This window comes from Phodopus roborovskii, unplaced genomic scaffold, assembly GCF_943737965.1.
Source record: "Phodopus roborovskii unplaced genomic scaffold, PHOROB, whole genome shotgun sequence".
Taxonomy (NCBI): Eukaryota; Metazoa; Chordata; class Mammalia; order Rodentia; family Cricetidae; genus Phodopus; species Phodopus roborovskii.
In genome coordinates, this window is record NW_026126418.1 from 14,349,621 (window position 1) to 14,367,307 (window position 17,687).

The window sequence follows — 17,687 nt, forward strand, 5'->3', positions numbered from 1 at the left end:
TGTCTGTCAGGATCTCAAGTTTGATTAATGATGTCTGCCATGGGCTCAGCAGAGTGAGATAGGGCAGTGATGGAAGGAACACTGTGGTATCTGCTCTCCTCAGAGCCTAACCTAATTCCAGCTGCTCTCTCTGCCTTCCTGCCACCTGGGAGAGACCAGAGCTCCCAAGTATGGACTACTGTTCAAGGGGACCCTCCTCTCATTCCTGTCCTCACTCATCCTGGCCTTCCTGGGCATCTTTGAGCACCACTTTTCCAAGTTGTTCTTATAACAGCTTACTTGGCATTCCCATAAATGAAGCCAGAGACTGAGCCTCCAGGTCAGAGGACCCTGATGCTGGCTCCCAGTCCAGACTAAGAGAACCTTGGCTCTGACTCAGAACCCACCACATACTGGACTTCAGCTGCCTAGGAAGGCAAATGAGTCAGCTGAGGTCGATTGGAAGCTCATGGCCCAGCTAAGCAGGATAGAGCCCAGCTACAGAGGCTGCTGCCCAGTGCTAGCCCAGGCTTCCAGAAATGGCAGGACTGGGACAAAGAGAGCTGAGAAGGCAGATATATAGCCCAGGCGGTTCCAGGGTAGATCAGACTTTCACCAGGAGAACTTTACATACAGATATTGAAGAGCCCCAAGGTAGCCCAATTCCAGCCTAGCTGTGGGTCTATCCCCTCTGTCAGTATCCCATGGGACCAGAGGGGGATAGGCAGTCCACCCTGTCAGGTTGCTAGTAGCCAACTACAGCTGTCTGAGGTCACTAATGGAGTTGGGTGGGGTGTTCTGTGTACTCTCAGGGGAGGGGAGCAGAGTCCTCCCTTTACCTCTCACTCCAGGTCCAATAGCTTCACCTGAGATGCCCTGTGATTTCACCCAGTAGTGAGCAGAACAGCCCCTGCCTGTCCCAGAGCCACTTGCCAAAGAGACAGCAGTAATCTACAGACAGGGACTGAGACTGAATCTGTGGCCCATGTCCCTTCTCAGCATCCTGATCTACCCAGGTCCTGAGCCCAGCACCCCACCCCAAGGAACCCTAACACACACACACACACACACACACACGCACACACACACACACACACACACTATAGTCTATTTTGAAATCTGTAAATGTCCCTTGCAGTAGGAAACAGAGCTAATTTATCATTGTACTTCCAAGCCCCCCTTTTATATTCTATATCAAGAGAAATTTTGTAATATAAAACAGGACATCACACAGATTGTTTTGCACTGATTTTTTGTGACTGTTTCTTACAAAAAGAAAGACTGAGGAATAAATAGTGACCATGACAGAGGTGGTCTTGGGGGAACTGAGGCAGAAGCATGACAAGAGGAGCTGGGGGGCAGCCAGGGCACCCCAGCTTGGATTCAGGGTGGAGTTCCTATCTCCATCACTGCCTCCTTCCAAGCTTAGTTTCTCCTGGAGACCACAGGCGTCTGTACTGCCAGTCTTTTTCTGTTCTTGATCCCACCCCCATATGAAGATATCACACCAGGGTGACCTGGCCACCACACCCCCACCCCAGGACAGGATCTGCCATCTCCTGTCACTGAGGGGAAGACTGGCAGATGTCCCCAAAGGGCTGAGCATGGCTGGCATTTTCTACTTCTCTGACTACCTTCCTTGGGACTCTGTCTGCATTTGCAGAGGATCCAAAAGGATAAGTCCCATCACCGGTGGAAATAGTCAACAATACCACCCAGTCTACAGCAGCCGGGACTGTACTGGGAGGTGGCAGTGGCTGAACCTGTGCTCTGAGTCAAGAGGTGGGACTGAGGGATTGGCACAAAGCCAACGGCAGAAGGAGGATGTACACAACAGTCCCTTCTTTTTTTTTGGGGGGGGGGTGGCGTTCAAGACAGGGTTTCTCTGTGTAGCTTTGAGGCCTGTCCTGGCACTTGCTCTGTAGACTAGTCTGGTCTTGAACTCACATAGATCCACCTGACTCAATGGTCCCTTCTTGAAAGCACAGATTCTCACCACTCTGTCAGACCATGGTTACAGAAGCAACCCAGGCCACTGCTGGGCATGTTTCCCACTGAAACATCCCTGGAGTGCCCCCTGCTGGGTGTGGGCATAGTCATGGGATGTGCAGCTGCAAGGCCCCATGGGCCCAGGGGAGCTGTGAGCCCCAGGTGCCCTAGAGAAAAGCTCCTCAGGCTTGGGGGAGGGTGTGTGTGCATGGCACCACCCCTTGCAGAAAGGAACAAGATAGAATTCCGGGTACCTCTCTTCCTTAGTGTGCTGGGAAGGAAAGTGCTGGGAGCTAGGACCAAGGGGAGGGGCCACACTGGGTGGTGGCACCAGGGGTGTCCAGCTCTGGAGGCTCACTGTCAGGGTGCCAAGGAGGGCAGACCCACTTCTGTTTCCTTACTTCTATAGTTTGAGGGGCTGGAGGCCTTGGAACAGCCTGGGAGTGGGGGAATCTTGAGGAGGCACCGGGCCAGGTGTAGCCATGCAGGCCTTGGAGACCATGCTAAGGAAATGTTCCTGCCTCTCTTCAGAATTCCTCATGCACCAGGAGCCTATGGCCAGCTGAGGTGCCAGGGCCTGTCAGGGCCTGTGGTATAATGTATAACCCTGGCCTGTCGGGGAGGGGCTCTGGAACTCTAGGGTGCAGACAGCCAGAGTATCAGAACACTCTACAGTAGGCCAAAGAGAGGGTCGGGTATGCAGGCCAAGGATGGCGACCTAGGCCCAAGGGAGACAGCCATTCCCTTGCTAGCTGACCACAGTAGGGGCTCTGAAAACTCGTGTGTGTGTGTGTGTGTGTGTGTGTGTGTGTGTGTGTGTGTGTGTGTGTTTGGGATGTGAGGGACTCATATGGGGGAGCTTTCGCATTTCTGGATAGAGAGAAGTTGAGACCTTCTGCTGTGGCTGATACAATCTTCTAGAGAGAAAAGGGCTCCCTGGCAGAGGAACTAACCTTGACTCAGCCCAGAGGCCCCAGCCATCCACTCTAGACTGTGTGTCTGTTAGAGTCTGGAGGTCAAGAAAGCTAGGGCAAGGGGTGGTCCCTGTATGGGGTGAGGAGTGGGGTGCAGAGGCCCCAGCCTGCGGTCACTCCTAGAAGCCCAGGAGGTCCAAACTGACTCCAGGGAGCACCTGGGAGGGAAGGAAGGTGGTGCACCCTGCCTGCTTGCAGGTCTGCCTGGGGCCCACAGATAGTGAAGTCCCCAGCCACTCTGGCCCAGGTCCAGGCCCAGGCAGGTCCCAGCCAGCTACACTTTCTTGGGTTTCCGGCCGACTTGGTAATAGTAGTAGATGCTGACAATGACAAAGAGGAGGCGGCTGGCCAGGAGCAGCAGGGTCCCCAGGGACATGAGGCCCGTCTCAGCAAGTGTGGCAGTGACCACTGTGAAGGAAGTCAGGGAGCCAGAGGTCAGGAGCGGAAGTGTGTTCAAGCCCCTCCCACCATGATGCTATGCTACACGCCCTCCTTCATCCCTGGGGAGAGGGGGCTCAACACCAGCTCAAACCAGCTGACAGATACCCCTAATCAGCTGTCCCCCAGTGACAGGTGACAGCGATGCACAACCCTGAGTGTCAGTGGGTAGCTTCTTCTTGAATGCTCCTATGGGAGGGAGCAGGTAGGTTGTGGATTAGGACACAGGTGTCTGTCACAGTCCCCAGTGCTCTGCCCCCCTTCTCCTGTACCTTGCCAGCCTTCCCAGCCCACACTACTCACCCAAGGACTGCACCCCAAAGTAGCAGGCCTCAGTGAGCAGAGTCCAGCGGATGATGACCTTCTCAGCTGTGTAGAGTGCGTTCCACATGATCAGGGAGATGCCTGTTAGGGTCGAGCACAGGGTTGGCCTGGCCCCCAGCCTGCAAGTCTGAACCTCCTTATCCCACAGAGTCCACTCCTCAGATTGAACTGCCCCTCGCCCTGTCCCCAGTCCTTGTATCTACAGACACAGCACTGCTCTCGAGGCTGTTCACATTGCCTCTACAGCCCCAAGGACACAGGCCGGTTCTCTCCCCTGGGACTTAGTGTCTTCATCCACACAATGAGAGGAGCGCCTCCAGCTCCACTCCAGCTCTGTCCTTGTGAGGCTGTGTGGAGAAGTGGAGTCTGGGAACTCAGTTATCCGGGCCTACAACTTAGTGTCCTTAACAGAGGAGTCCCTGGAGAAAGAATATTTGTGCCAAGGAAGGACTTACTCTTGGGAATTCCCCTCCCCGGGAGAGCAGGACAGGCCTTGATTTTAGTGGGAAGAACAACCATTGTGGCTTACCCCTCGGTGTCTGATCTCTGGACACCAGAGAAGTGACAGTAGTGTGCTCAGTTGATGACAGCCACCCTCATAGCCCACCGCCACCACTGCCTTGCTCACAGCAAGTTTAGGTCCAACTGGTTCAAGACTGGAGAAGTTGTATGTACAAAGGACCAGTGGCCTTCTGAAACTCAGGAGTGGGCATCCTCCAGTGTGGTTGTTGTTGAGACCCAGCATATAACAAGGAGGAAGCAGGTAGGGGACTGAGGCTGGATCTACTGATGTGTCTGGACCCAAACAAGACTTTGACCATCAGGCATAAATGCAAGACTTTGATCTGCATACAGTGGTTTTAGGGAAGGCAGTGATGGTCCTTCCATTAAACTTTAATAAAACTACAGTTTGGCTTTTTGTGGTTTGTTGTAATATACTCTGACTAGAGAAGAAACCAAAAGGATCAAATACATTGGGGATAAAGATGACTAGGAGAAGGATATGGAAGAAACAGTGCTGACTCTGCCCTTCTCTAGGCTTTGAGACCCTGGTAGGCAGGAGAGGAGCTTCATTTGACTCTGCACCTAAATGCTCAGTGTCAGGGCAGGGCACTGGTTAGCCTCAGTACACCCAACCAACCGTGTATATTCCACAAGTGGCCACAAGGTGGTAGCACATGCTCAGCACAGCCACAGATGAAGGGGCCCAGGCTGGCAGCCTGCTTAGAAATGAAGGATCCCCAAGGGTGTTGCCCTGAGGCCAGATGGACCTCCCCACTCTCCCAAAGGGTCCAGGTGTTGCCCTGAGGCCAGATGGACCTCCCCACTCTCCCACTGCTGGCCCAGAAGTACTCACTAAGGAGGGCACCACCGTAGAGGCGGATGGGGGTCTTGCTGGTGACCTCAGCCCCATCAAAAACTGCATCATAGAGCTGGTCAGGGAGGGCGAGGGCCTGTGGGCAGCAGAGGACGGCAGGGTCAGATCCAGACTAGATGAATGCTGGGGGTATCCTTCCTCCAGGAACATAGACAGGGTCCCCAGGGCCCAGATCATGAGGGGCAGAATGCCAGCCCTGGAACTAACAAAGGCCCTGACAGATGGGCCTTGGTGTAGACATAGCAACAACTAGCGGCAGGGTATAAAAGCTGGGGGAGGGCAAAGGGCCACACCCAAGCAACCACCTTCTTCCTCCTCTAGTCTGAGGCGCCACCAGCCGACAAGCACCAGACGGCTTGCAGCCAGGACGGAGACACAAGGACTCACCATGATGGCCACACTGGAGAACAGCATAGCAGAAAGAAACTGCCAGACCCTGGGGAGGTACAGAGGGGAAAGTTACAGCCACACTGTCAACCCAGACCCCAGGGGACACTCTGTGAAGCCCAGACACCCAGGGCGGTTTGGGGAGGTAATGAACAGTGTGGATGGAATCCAGAGCAAGGCCCAGTAATGTAGGACCTAACACATACCAGGACTCAACACTATCCAAACAAGACCTGCTACTCACCTGAGCCCCAGAGGCTCCCGCACAGCAAACTTGATCTCATTGCCCAAGACCTGGCTGATCTGTGGACACAGTCATCAGAGGCATCAGGGAAGGCGACCTTCAGCATCCCACCCACCCACTCTCCTCCCCAAACCTGTGTACACCCGGGGCCCCTCTGATTGACATAGAGGTCTCCTCACTGCAAGTTCAAGCTGAGGCTCTAACCTCCCTCGGCACCCAGATAAGAGAGACGTTAGAAAGAGGTGGCTAAGAAGGGAAGCTCAGGGTCTGCCTGCCATGGGCTGAAAGCCTGGCTCTGTTCATCCCTGATGTAACCTCAAGGAAGTGAGTGTCTCAGTTTCCTCATCTGTACATTGGGTCAATAATCACAAGGACAGCTTGCAGGGCTAGCAGGGTCTGCTCGTGTCTTTAAGACAGTCTATGCCTGGCCCCTGAGGAGCACTGGGTTCTTTCTACAGAGCTGCCGTCACTCTACGTATCATTCCCCTGACATTGTAGAGGGTCCTAGAAGCATGGGGAAGTCGCAGGCTCCAGCAACTCTGTGGGCCTTGCCTTCTCCACTCCCCAGCATGGCCCACCTTTGACCGGTGCACTTCACCATCATCATCCTCCCCGCCCACGCCCAGGATCTTCCTGGTCTTCAGGCGGCTCACGAGGTCTGTCTGGCTGTGCTTCTTCATGAGCGGAGGAGGCTGCTTGGCTGCCATGTTGTCCTCTGCTGAGGAACATGGGGAGACACTGGCCTCAGCCATCGTTCCTGCTGGACTTCCAGACCCCAGGTCCCAATGTAGGGCGAGAAGGGTGTGGCCAGGCCCTACCCAGGCCCTGAGAGCAGATGAAGCTGCCGCTGCCTCAGTTTCCTCTCCTGTAAAATGGGTTGAGGAGGATGCTGCCAGCCTGACCCCCATGGACAAGACACAGCCCAGGTGACTCATCAGACAAGGCCTTACATTCAGCCCTTGAGCGGCATATGGGCTTTAGAAATGTCATTTAGACCAGGATGGATCTCACTGACAAGACTTATGGGTCATAAGAGACAAAAGACTTCAGGGAGGTAAGGACTCGGCCCAAGCCCAGAGTGAGCCTCCTAACTCTTAGAGTCTGGAACTGCCCAGAAGGACGTCCCCAGACAATCCCCACTGCCAGCAAGCCAGCCTGCTGGTCCTCCTGCCCCTAGATAGCCTCCTTCACTGGCCAGGACCTAGAGAAGGAGAGGGTTCATCATGAGGGAAAGAGGCATTAGGCCCAGAGAATGAGGCTCCAGGTAGTGGCCATACTGCCCAGACCTCACCCACTCCCTGCCATCAGCATCCACAGCCTCTTCCCCACCACATCTGCCCCCCCCCCCACATTGCACAACCCCCAGCCCTGCAGGCCAGCAATGCCACAGGCCAGTCCTGGTCACGTACTGTGAGATGGGCAGCGAGCCAGGTGCTGGAATGGGCACCGGAGTCTGAGCCGAGCACTCCTCTCCTGTGTTCGATCCTCGGTCTAAAAAGAGAAAGGGTGTGGGAGGAGGGTGACAAGGTGGAGCTGACCCCAGACAGCCCCAGAACTCTACATCACAAGGTCCTGAAGGATGGGCACACATGAGGGTGACTCCACAGGTGAGGGGAGCTCACCTGGGATGAAGAGGCCAGCAAACAACAGGACAAAACCATCCCAACCAACCTGTGCGCCGGCCAGTGCCAAGTGCCCTCTGTACCACAGCATCTCATTCTCTCCCATAGCAGCCTCTAACAAACTCACTCCAAGGCAGAGCTCAGAAGCTGTCTTCCCTCCTCCAAGCCACCTGCTGCCCAATGCCATGTCCCTGAGCACGTGTCTTCCAGCCCCAGGGAATGTCCCCAGATCACCCAGGTTCCTTTTAAACTTGCCAGACTCTTGAAATGAAATAAGCCATCCAAACAAACACATCAGCAGAAAGGCATGGACTGTAGATGCCAGGGTGTGGTCCATACATTCGGAAGAGGTCCAGTGGCTTTGTTCAAAATGACAGCAAAAGTCACCACTGGGCCTGCTGGAAGACCCCAGACCCTGACACCCAGTCCCCTCGCTCCTCATCTGTAAAATAAGTGGCTATGTTTTTCCTTCCTGTGCCTCCTGGGGTGCTGGAGACCCTGGTAGGACTGCAAAGGCTGTCCATGTCCCACATAGAGGCAGTGTGCCCTAGGGGAAGCAGGGAAGTCCTGTTCCAGGTGGGGCCCCAAAGCCTCTGCCCAGGTCACCACTTTCTTCTGACCCCAGACAGACTGAACACACCCCCAGCATCTCTAACCCTCCCTCTTCCAGACCATACAAGGGTGCAGAGCTCAGCCCAATCCACCCCTCCTCTAAGGATGGAGATGTCAGTCACCTGGCCACATCCTTCCCATATCCTCTCTGCCCCTCCATGCAGAGGTAGGTGACCTTGAGGATAACCCGTGTGTGTCACTACCTCCTCCAGCCAGGACACCAGGTTCACGTGCCCAGACTGCAGTGGATATGTGTCATCCCAGCTGTACACTGATCCCTCGCTTCCAGCCGTCACAGGTCTGCTGTCTGTTGCTCCGGTTTCATCTGGATTTTCTCAAATGTTGTATAAACAGAATGATAAAGCCTGCCTGCCAAGCTTCTCCCACCCAACAGGATGCCTTTCCCAACTCACCTAGGCCCAGTGCCCATTCCTGTTTAGTGTGCATCAGTACTCTGTGGGACACTCTGCCACCTGAGGGACATCCAGTTGTTTCTAGTCGTCCTTTGTGTGCATTTGGTGCGATCACACATTCCCATGCCTCTGAGGTAAATGGCCCAGTGTGTGGACAGAGTGAACAGCCAGGACACCGCATGCCTTCCACAATGCACACACACTCCAGCTCCCCCACACTCCTACCAACGCTTGCTGCGGGCCATTTCTGTCTTAGCCCCACTTTTCGGGGCCCCTGGGTTCTTAAACTTTCTCATGAAGCCAGATGTGGCAGGCTGCTCAGCTCAATGCTCCTGTGCTCCCTCACTAGTCTGAGTCTCAGTTTTCTCATCTGTGAAATAGGACTTCAGCTCCAACTTCCTAGAGACCTTGAGGCAATAAAGGAAATTGGGTCAGAGTATGCAGAGAGCCAGCCTGTTCAGTGAGGCCCTCTGTGACAGCATGGGCATGGAACATCAGAGCTCAGCTGGTGTCATCAGCAGTTAGAGCAAATTACCCCCACCCCCTGATCCTAACCCCACCCCAAGCTGCTCTAAGGAGAAGCAAGACCCTGGACAGAGCAGAATTCAGAAAGTGACTGCTGGGCCACAGCTGGAGGGCTGTATACTTGCTGCCTGCACTCACTTCTGGGATATCCAGTGGCTTAAGTGGGCCTGTAAGCCAGCTGCTTAGAGACTGTGGAGAAAGAAGAGGCTAACTCACAAAATGCTACGAGAAGCATGTTGTCTTCCTCAACTCTGCAGTCAATGTCCTGTCTTAGACAGCGCCCAGTGAAGATGACAGTTACCAGACAGGGTAAAACTACCCTCCCCAGAAATTCCTCTACACCCTGGGCAGTGACTCTGGACAGAGAGGACCAGGTCTCATCACCACCTTCCCCATCACATGGGACCAAGACCTCAGTGCCCTGTGCAAGACCAGTCCTACCATGTCCCTTCTTGTTGGGCTGGAAGCTTCCCGGCACTGTTCTCCTCTGCCATGACTCACCCACCAACACACACACACACACACACACACACACACACACACACACACACACCAGGGGACTGCCAGCTCCTCCTCTCTCACTCTCCCCTTTCAAAGCCACCTGCCAAGGGTTTCAGGCCTGATATCATTTTAACGTAAGTGAGTGCATCACCTGCACTCCATTCCTGGGAATCCTGGCCACACACTGGCTTTGAGCCAATGAACCTGGTTGAATCTTGACTCTACCTACTTATGAGCTGTAGGCTTTGGGAAGAGCCACTATAGCACTCTCAGCCTCAGTTTCCCTTTGTGAAATGGGGGGGGGGTAAGGATGCGGATGTGCCAGTGAAGCCAGGCATGTACCCTCCAGCCAAGCCGTCTGTCCTCCTTCCAACTGCCCTTTTTTTTCCTTACCCAGTCTAGAAGAGCGGAAAAGGCCCCTGCCACTCGGGCCTGCCTGGCTTCCCGAATGCTGCTCTGAGGGCCTCCACATCCCCACTACAATTGTAGAAGGTGGGAGGGACAGCGAATCCTCTACCCTCATGCTCACAGATGTGGAGATGGAAAGAGGTGTCAGAGAGGCCATGTCCTGTCTGCTGTCCCTGTCAGACTCCTTGGCAGCCATCCCCACTAAGACAGAAACTCTCCATCCTTCTAAGACTGACAGTCACTCTGAACCCTGTCCAAGTGGGAAAGTGCTCCCTGCTGGGAAGGCCAGCTCAGCCCTTCCCTCCTCCTCAGGGTTCAGCTGGTCTCCTGTTTCACCCCTGGCCATTTACAGCCTGTGTCCCATCACTTCTCATTCCCCTGTTCCAAGGGTGACCCAGCAAGAAAGCGGTGAACCTGTGCTCCTCAGAGCACCTGTCCTCATAACCCAGGCCTCCCTAACTGCAGTCTATGGGAAGAAGCAGCCTGAGAGGGAGAGAGGGCAGGCTGTTGATCTTCCATACACTGAGCAGATAGAACTAAGGCCCATAGCGGGGGAGGGGAGGCTGCCCTAAGCTACATTCAAACCTGTGGCCCAGGTCAGGACAGGGGTATAGAGGATGAGGCAAGGCCACTCTCTAAGAGGCATGTGCTTCGGGTCAGCGGTTTCATAGGGAGCTCTGGTATAATGATTTGGATGATAGTGCCTTCCTGGCCAGGGCAATGGGTGTCACAAGACAGAAAAGGAGGGTTTGGGGGGGATACAAGGCCAGGGAATGAGGAGTGCCCCCCCTTTTTTTTTCCCAGACAAGGTTTCTCTGAGTAACCTTAGCTATCCTAGAACTCACTCTGTAGACCATGCTGGCCTCGAACTCAGAGATCTACCTGTCTCTGCCTTCTGAGTGCTGGGATTAAAGAAACACACTCTTAATGATTAGGAAAACTTGGGACTCAAAATTCACTTCTTTCTCTTCACTGCTCTGTGACCTCAGGAAAATTACTTAGCCTCTCTGAGCTTCTAAGTCCTCATCTAAGAAACTAGACCGAGTCCATTCAGTAAGTTTGTGATATACCATAAAGAGGGCAGCCTCAGAGCTGGGCCCGTGAATTGTGTTCCACAAAGAACAGCCATACATAGTGTTACTAACAACTCCTAACCAGATTCAGCCCTGGGCAGCAGACCTGATGAGGCAGGGCCCCATACCTCCCTTGCTGATCCTGGAGGACTTCCCCAGCCTTCCCGGGAAGCCTGGTTACCATAGAAACCAATGGACTGCAGAGCTGTCCCGACAGGGAGGCTGTGCCCATGAGGGCTGGCTTAGGAAACTCGCTGCCCTGGGAGGGGGAGGGGAGGAAGGGACCCAGAACACCCGCAGCTGTTCAAACAACTTCCCCTGAGTCACAGGCACAGGCCCTTGGTCGTCGGGGAGCCACTTCCTCCCCAGTGTGGGCACAGGTGCAGTGGCTGCACTGTCCTCCTGCCAGTGAGGGGGCAGCTGCTCACATGTCCTGCCTGAGCTGGGGACAGCAACACATCCAGCCTAGGAGACGCCTGAAGTCCACATGATTGCTTGTGACAATACCTAATCCCATTCCACTTTTCAAATGAGAGCACTAAGGCCCAAGTGACTTACTGAAGAGTCCCTGGCTTGAAGTTGTGGCAGAGCTAGAATTCAAGTTCTCTGTGACCTGAGCCTTCATTGGATCTCCTAAGAGGGTCTAGGGAGGGGGAATTAGGGAATGAATATCTGAGTTGTCTGTGTTGAGTGCCTGGAAATGGAGTGTTCCTGGAAACACACACACACACACACACACACACACACACAGCCAAACAACTGAGCTTCAAGCCATCTTCCAGAACACCTGAAGAGCCCTCCCTAGGACTGGCCTCTCTTGGATTCAGGGCCTGTGGGCCCTGATGTGGGCAGGGCTCTGGGAACTAGTACCACAGAGCAGAGCCTCCAGTTCTGTTATCTCTTGCAGCAGAATAGCTGGAAGTCGGTTTGAACAGTGCTGTTTACAAGTTCAGAGTTTGGAGGACCTGGTCAGAGGGTAGGCAGCAAAGATTCTGCCCTTGGGCCCCAGAGCCTCTTCTAGGGTACCCCAGTAGTTTGGGACAAGATAGAGATCTAATCACCTAGGAACCAATTGCTGGGGCCCTGTGGCAAAGTGACCCACATCTCAGGATGTCACAGGGAGCAGAAGGTGAATGCTCCATATTCCCACCATAGACTTATATTCCCAGACCTGGGTCAGGCAGGTCTGCTGCCATGTGAGGAACCATATTCCCTGCAAATGGGTGCCACGCCTCACCCACAAAGCCAAGGGTCACAGGGCACAGGCAGCAGTATTTACACACATAATGTCCCCTGTGTCACGGGTCCCTTTGGAGACGTTCCAGGCCCATGCAAAGGGGAGATAGAAGAGGTGCTGCTGTGTACAGCATCTGCCTCAGTCCCCAGGGAATGGGATAGTTATAGAATGCTGCCTAGGAGGACAGAGCAGTGACGGTGGACTGTACTGTCACCTCTCACACATCTCACTAGCTCAGTAGTCACTAAGCTGCTGCAAAAGGTGAGGAGGACAAAGAGGGAAACCAACAGAAAGAGACCATGATGTGAAATGCTTTAGCATGGCACCGGTGGCGACAGGCCCATCCCAGGGGCAAAGCTATGGAGTTCATGCCAAGTTCCTGGAACCTTCAGGAACCTAGCCCCTGGATCTAGAGCATCTGGGTTTGCGCTGCCACTAGGTCAGGGTGCCCTGAATCACTATGCTTCCAGTTCAGCTGAGGTCACTGGCATGATGAGGCAGGGCTTGCGTGTGTAGAGATTGGGAAGAGTGGTCCTGAGGGCCCTCCCCAGGTTTGAGTAGGCCAACCAGGACTCCAGCCATGTAAGCACATTCATTTGCATTTCAGCTTGGTCCTATCCAGCCAGGGCACCCCTTCCTGCCTCTCCTACTACCTTGTGGAGATTTTATCTTCTCACTGGTCCTCTCTCTGTCTTTGGAAGGTGGCTGATTTCCAGAGTGGCAGAGGAAAAGCCTGGCCTTTCATCACGTGTATCTTCAGAGCGTAGGGACAAAATATAAACAATCCTTGCTGTGTTGGAGAAGGTGGGCGGGGCTCAAGCCTGGGAGCCACATCCTTGGGGGTGAGGGGTGGGGAGGGGTTTCACCCAGCGGTCTGAAGAGCTGCCCTATGCAAAGTAGGGCAGCTCCTCACACAGCCTCTCACCACACAGATGTTATTGGCAGGGCTTTTCCTGTCCTGCTGTCACTTGCAAAAGGCAACACACAGCATGGAGAATTCCTGTCCTTTTGAACTCTGAGTGGGCCAGCCTCCCCAGGGCCTGGTGACCCAGTCTGTGCCCTCAAGGGCAGCTGGCCCAGTCGTCCATCAGGACAGCCGTGCTTTTAGTTCCCATGGAGCCAGGACTCTTCCATGAATAAGGCAGTAGCTCTCCTTCCCAGCCATTGTCATCCCCCCCAGGCCCCTCCCTGCTGCTCAACAACATAGAAGGGGCAACTGGGGGCCTCATTGAATGAATGCTCCATGCTAAGCCAATGTCCTCAGACTAGATGATCTAGAGCCCTGCTTTCCTCTGGGCAGGGACCTCAGTTCAAGGCTGAGACTTCCCTCCCCATACTCAGATTTGGATGAGTGGTTAACAGGGCAAGTCACACCTCAAAATGTCCATGCTCACATTCTGCCTCTGCCCCCCCCACACCCCAAGAACTTGTGTGACACTGGGAGAGAGACCTGCCTCTCTGAGCCTCAACTTCCTTATCTGTTAAGTGGGCATAATAATAACACTTACTTTCTCCAATTAGAAGTTGTCTATCATCACCCAGAATAGCTTGAATTTTGTAGACAATGCTCAACAATTCTGCTGTTTAGACCTGAAGATTCAACTTCTTCTTGGCCTCAGTTTCCCCCTTTACTAAAGCAGTTCTGAGCAGAACCCCTTCCAGGATTCCATGCCCACAAAAAACAGAGTGTTCCAAAAAAGAACTGGTGTGAGACAGAATAGGGCGGGTGAGGAGATGTATTAGGGTCTCTGGAAACAGAGTTCCCAGGGCTCTCAGCCTGGGAGGCTATCTCCCTGTCCCTGGACACAGAGGATGCTCCTGGGGGTGAGACCTTCCCACCTGGATTGGGAGCACAATGGCCACCCTGTGGATGCCCCTCCTGGGGTGCTGGTGGAGGGGTTGTGGGTGCTATCTTACAGATCCTATCTCTCACCTGTGAGGGGGTCCACATCTTTCCCATCAGTGTCTAACTCTTCCCTGCCCCACTCCACAGGAGCAGCATATTGCTGCCTCGGACTCTTTGCACATGCTATCTGCAGCACTGGAAAAACATCACTGACCACTCTTTAAAATGGCCTCAACACCCCAACAGTCTACATGTTCCCCTGACTCCTGCCCTACATTATAGAATTCGCTTTCTCCCTCTTTCTGAGACTGGGGCCTTCCTACGTAGTCTGGGCTGGCCTGGACTCCAACCCTTCCTGCCTCATCACTCTGGATGCTGGAACAACCCCAAGGCACCATGCATGGCTCAATAGCTTATTCATTATTTATTTGCCTCTCCTTGCTAAAGCCACAGCGCCACCAAGAAAAGAGTCTTTTCAGCTTCCACAGGTGTATAGGGACCTGTGGGACCCGTGCTGGCCATTTGTGTCATCACTGTTTTGTATAGTACGCACAGACACTTTAGGCAGTAAAGGGACACAGAGAAGAACCAAGAACAATGAACGACGACCTTGCCCTTAGCCAAGAGCCTCTCTCCAGCAGAGGGGGCTGTGACAAGTTCAATCTTAGGAGTTGGGTGGGGAGGAGCTGCGAGGTCCGGGGACCGGAAGGGTCAGATTTGAGAGGTCTGCAGAGGAGACGCCAGAGCAGCGGGCTCCTAGGACACTGAGACCAGAGGGGACTTTAGGGAAGGGCAGTCTGAACGAAGGCGACAACAGAGATCTGAAGAATACTCTTATTTCCTAACGACCCTACAGGAAAATAATTTGTTTTTCCCTCAGACTGAATCTGTGATCAACACTAAACGGCAGGTGGTGTCCCTCCGGATTCTTCCACGAACCCACCATAGTCCCGCCGCCGGCTGCAGGTGGCGACCCTCCTCCTTTTCCAAGGAAAGGCACAGCTGGATGAGCGTCCCCTTAACCCAGAGACTTGCCCACTCCCGCCAGGCCCCATCCAGAAAAGTTTGTCTTTAAAAAAAAAAAAAAGAAAGAAAGAAAGAAAGAAAGAAAGAAAGAAAGAAAGAAAGAGGAAGTGCGGGCGAGGGGTCTTCGAGGAGGCCTTGGTCGTGTGCTTCAGGCTTTGGGGCAAAGTGGGGGCGGTTCCTGGGCCTCTCCCTGCTCCTCCACCCCACAGGCGGGAGAAGCCATCTGCACCCAGGCTACAAGAAGGAGGGGAGAGGGAACCATAAACTAACGCCTGGCCCGGAGGTGCCCCGGAGATGGTGCACCGAGTATTTCTGAGCACTACATGGGACCCCAATACACCCTGTGCCAGCCGATGGCCCCACGCTGCCCCCTTGAAGCTGACCGCGCGGCTTATAAGGGAGAGGATCACCCTGGCCTGCGATCCCCTCCTAACTCCCCTAGACTAGGATCTGGCCCAGCCGCGTTTCTGTTCGTTCCTCTCTAGCAGGGACTCTGGAGTGTCATCGGCCCTGCCCCTAGCCCTCCGATCTATCCCTCATCTCCGCCCTGCAGACACTCCTCCACTTTGTGAGGCGGGAGTCCGCGACTCCTCCAGCCCCCGCATCCACACTGAACGTCCGGCCAGACCAGTAGGCAGCGGGAACCCCACCACCTCCTCCGCCCGTGGGGGCAAGGACCCGGGAACTCGCAAGTTTGCACCGCTCAGTCCTCGGGCCAGGAAACAAAGGCGGGAGGGGGTGCGGTAGCGAGAAAGGGGGAGGGGACCGGGAACTAAGCGTGAAAGACAGAGACCCCGAGATAGAAGAAACTGCTTCAAGCCCGATTCTCTCCGGCTCCAAAGCAAAGAGCTATAACCAGAGAGAAGGCCAAGGGCAAAAATAAACAGCCCTAGGAGAAGGAGGTGACAGAGAAGAGAGCAGGAGGAGAAAGGGAAACCGAGTCAGTGAAAGGAGACAAACAAAAAGGGCAGAAGATTGTGCCTCGAGGAGCTCAGCGGGGATCCCAGGCGCCAGCAGACCCGCAGGTGCCAAGCTGGCCCGGCGCCCGGCAGGAGTGCGCAGAGTGCTCGCTGCCCCCCAGAGGTCCCAAAGGCCCCCAGCGTCCGCGGGCTGGGCCGGCGCGGCGGGGAAGTGCGAGGCTAGCAGCGGCGGGCAGCGGACTTACGTTCCTAGAGCGCCGGGTGCTGCGCTCGCGGAGCTGGCGTGCCCCGCAGAAGCTTCGGCAGGGGGAGTCTCACTCACATCGCGGCACCGCGCTGGGCGAGCTGGGCAGGGCAGGGCAGGCTGGACTCCTGTGCGGCCGGGCTGCCCGAGTCTGGCAGCCCGCACTGGTCCCTCCTCTAGTGCGGCGCACAAGCCAATGGCGCGCCGTCCCCTCCCACGCGCCTGGCTGCCTCGCCCCCGAGGTGGCCAGGGCGGGCACAGAGGGGTTGGGGGGACCCGGGGCTGCAGCAGAGACCTTGCCGAGCTCCGCCTGCGGGGGGCGCACCCCAGCTTGGCCAGGACACCCTGCCGCTTTGCTACCTAGGACTTTCTCGGAAGTTCTGAAAACAGCGCCCCTTTCCCGGGACTGCAAACATTCCCTATGAGTTGATAAATACCCATTCTCAGGCCTAGTGTCTAGGAAGATGTATAGGAAGGAAGGGGTTAGCTTTGGCTGGCAGCACCCCCCTCCGCCCCCCCTACCCCCCTCGTCAGTGTGAAACAAAACGGTTAATTATGATCACCGTTTGCTAAAACACTTCCAAGAATGAAATCTTCACGTTCTCAACCCCCCAAGAGGTATATAGGACTGGCCCCAGTTTACAAAACCGTGAGTCATTAATGCTTATCCTAGGCCTACTGAAGATACTGGAGAATCGGTGTTCTGTCAGCCCAGCTTGTCCCCTCTGCATGTAGTGACTGCCAAATGACAAGAACTCTTTGCCTGTGCTGGTTGCATGTGTCAGGGCTGGGGTCTTCCCTGGGGCTGCAAAATACTTGTTGGGGGAATTAAACAGCTTTTTATCTCAGCCCATGCCAAAAGAGTGTTTCTGGGTGAACTTTGAGGGGTCCTGGTAGGTCTTCAGGAGCCTAGCAGGGCTCCTGAAACACCCCATCCCTTGCCTGGGTCTGGAGTGCTGGAGAAACCCGTTATAGCTGTTGATTGCCCAGGGTCCTGGGTCTGGCTGAGAAAAGCCCTGGGGAGGGAGGGAAGGAGGAAGGGAGGGTGGGGAGGGAGAGAAGGTAAAGAGGAGGGCAGAGAGGAGAGTGGCTGTCCCCTAGCCCCAGCTAGGCATGCCTCTGACTTTGCTTTGCTTTTCTACTCCAGGCTACAGAACCAGAACACCTGGGTTCAAACCCTGGCCCTGTCTTTTAGCATGATTCTGGGCAGGCAAGTTACCGAAGCTCTCCAAATCTCCTTATCTACAAAATGGGCGTGGCTTAATAACAGGAAGTGCCCTGTGGCAGTTGCTGGGATTTCCAGTTATAGGTGCAGTCCCTGCTTACCAAGTCTAACCATGTATGAGGTGCTAATGTACTAGGCAGGCTCCATAGCCCTCCCAACAGCTGGGACTGGACAGGAGGGGCTGTGCCCTTTGCAAGGAAGTAAACAGAACCTGGTGCCTAGCAAGCCAGCTCTCAGTGGATGTTAGCCTCCTGATTACCAAGGCAACTAAACTCCCTTCCCACAGTGCCACCCTCTCTCGCTGAACACCTGGCTAGTGATG

At 54.7% G+C, this 17,687-nt stretch overlaps 1 protein-coding gene across 3 annotated transcripts; it reads right to left on the reverse strand.

Annotated features, from left to right (window-relative positions):
- Positions 1-1,214: 1,214 nt before the first annotated feature.
- On the reverse strand, positions 1,215-16,233 carry Tp53i11 (tumor protein p53 inducible protein 11). Of its 3 annotated transcripts, none has more exons than XM_051184159.1 (8): positions 16,142-16,233; positions 7,123-7,204; positions 6,292-6,428; positions 5,714-5,772; positions 5,470-5,518; positions 5,062-5,158; positions 3,684-3,785; positions 1,215-3,350 (listed from the first exon to the last, which is right to left on the reverse strand). In XM_051184159.1, the coding sequence occupies exons 3-8, from the start codon at positions 6,418-6,420 to the stop codon at positions 3,217-3,219; spliced, it is 570 nt and encodes a 189-aa protein (XP_051040116.1). In that variant the 5' UTR covers positions 6,421-6,428; positions 7,123-7,204; positions 16,142-16,233; the 3' UTR covers positions 1,215-3,216. The 3 variants fall into 3 exon arrangements, with proteins under 3 accessions (XP_051040116.1, XP_051040115.1, XP_051040114.1); XM_051184158.1 differs by having other exon boundaries at positions 6,292-6,431; XM_051184157.1 differs by having other exon boundaries at positions 6,292-6,578.
- Positions 16,234-17,687: the final 1,454 nt, after the last annotated feature.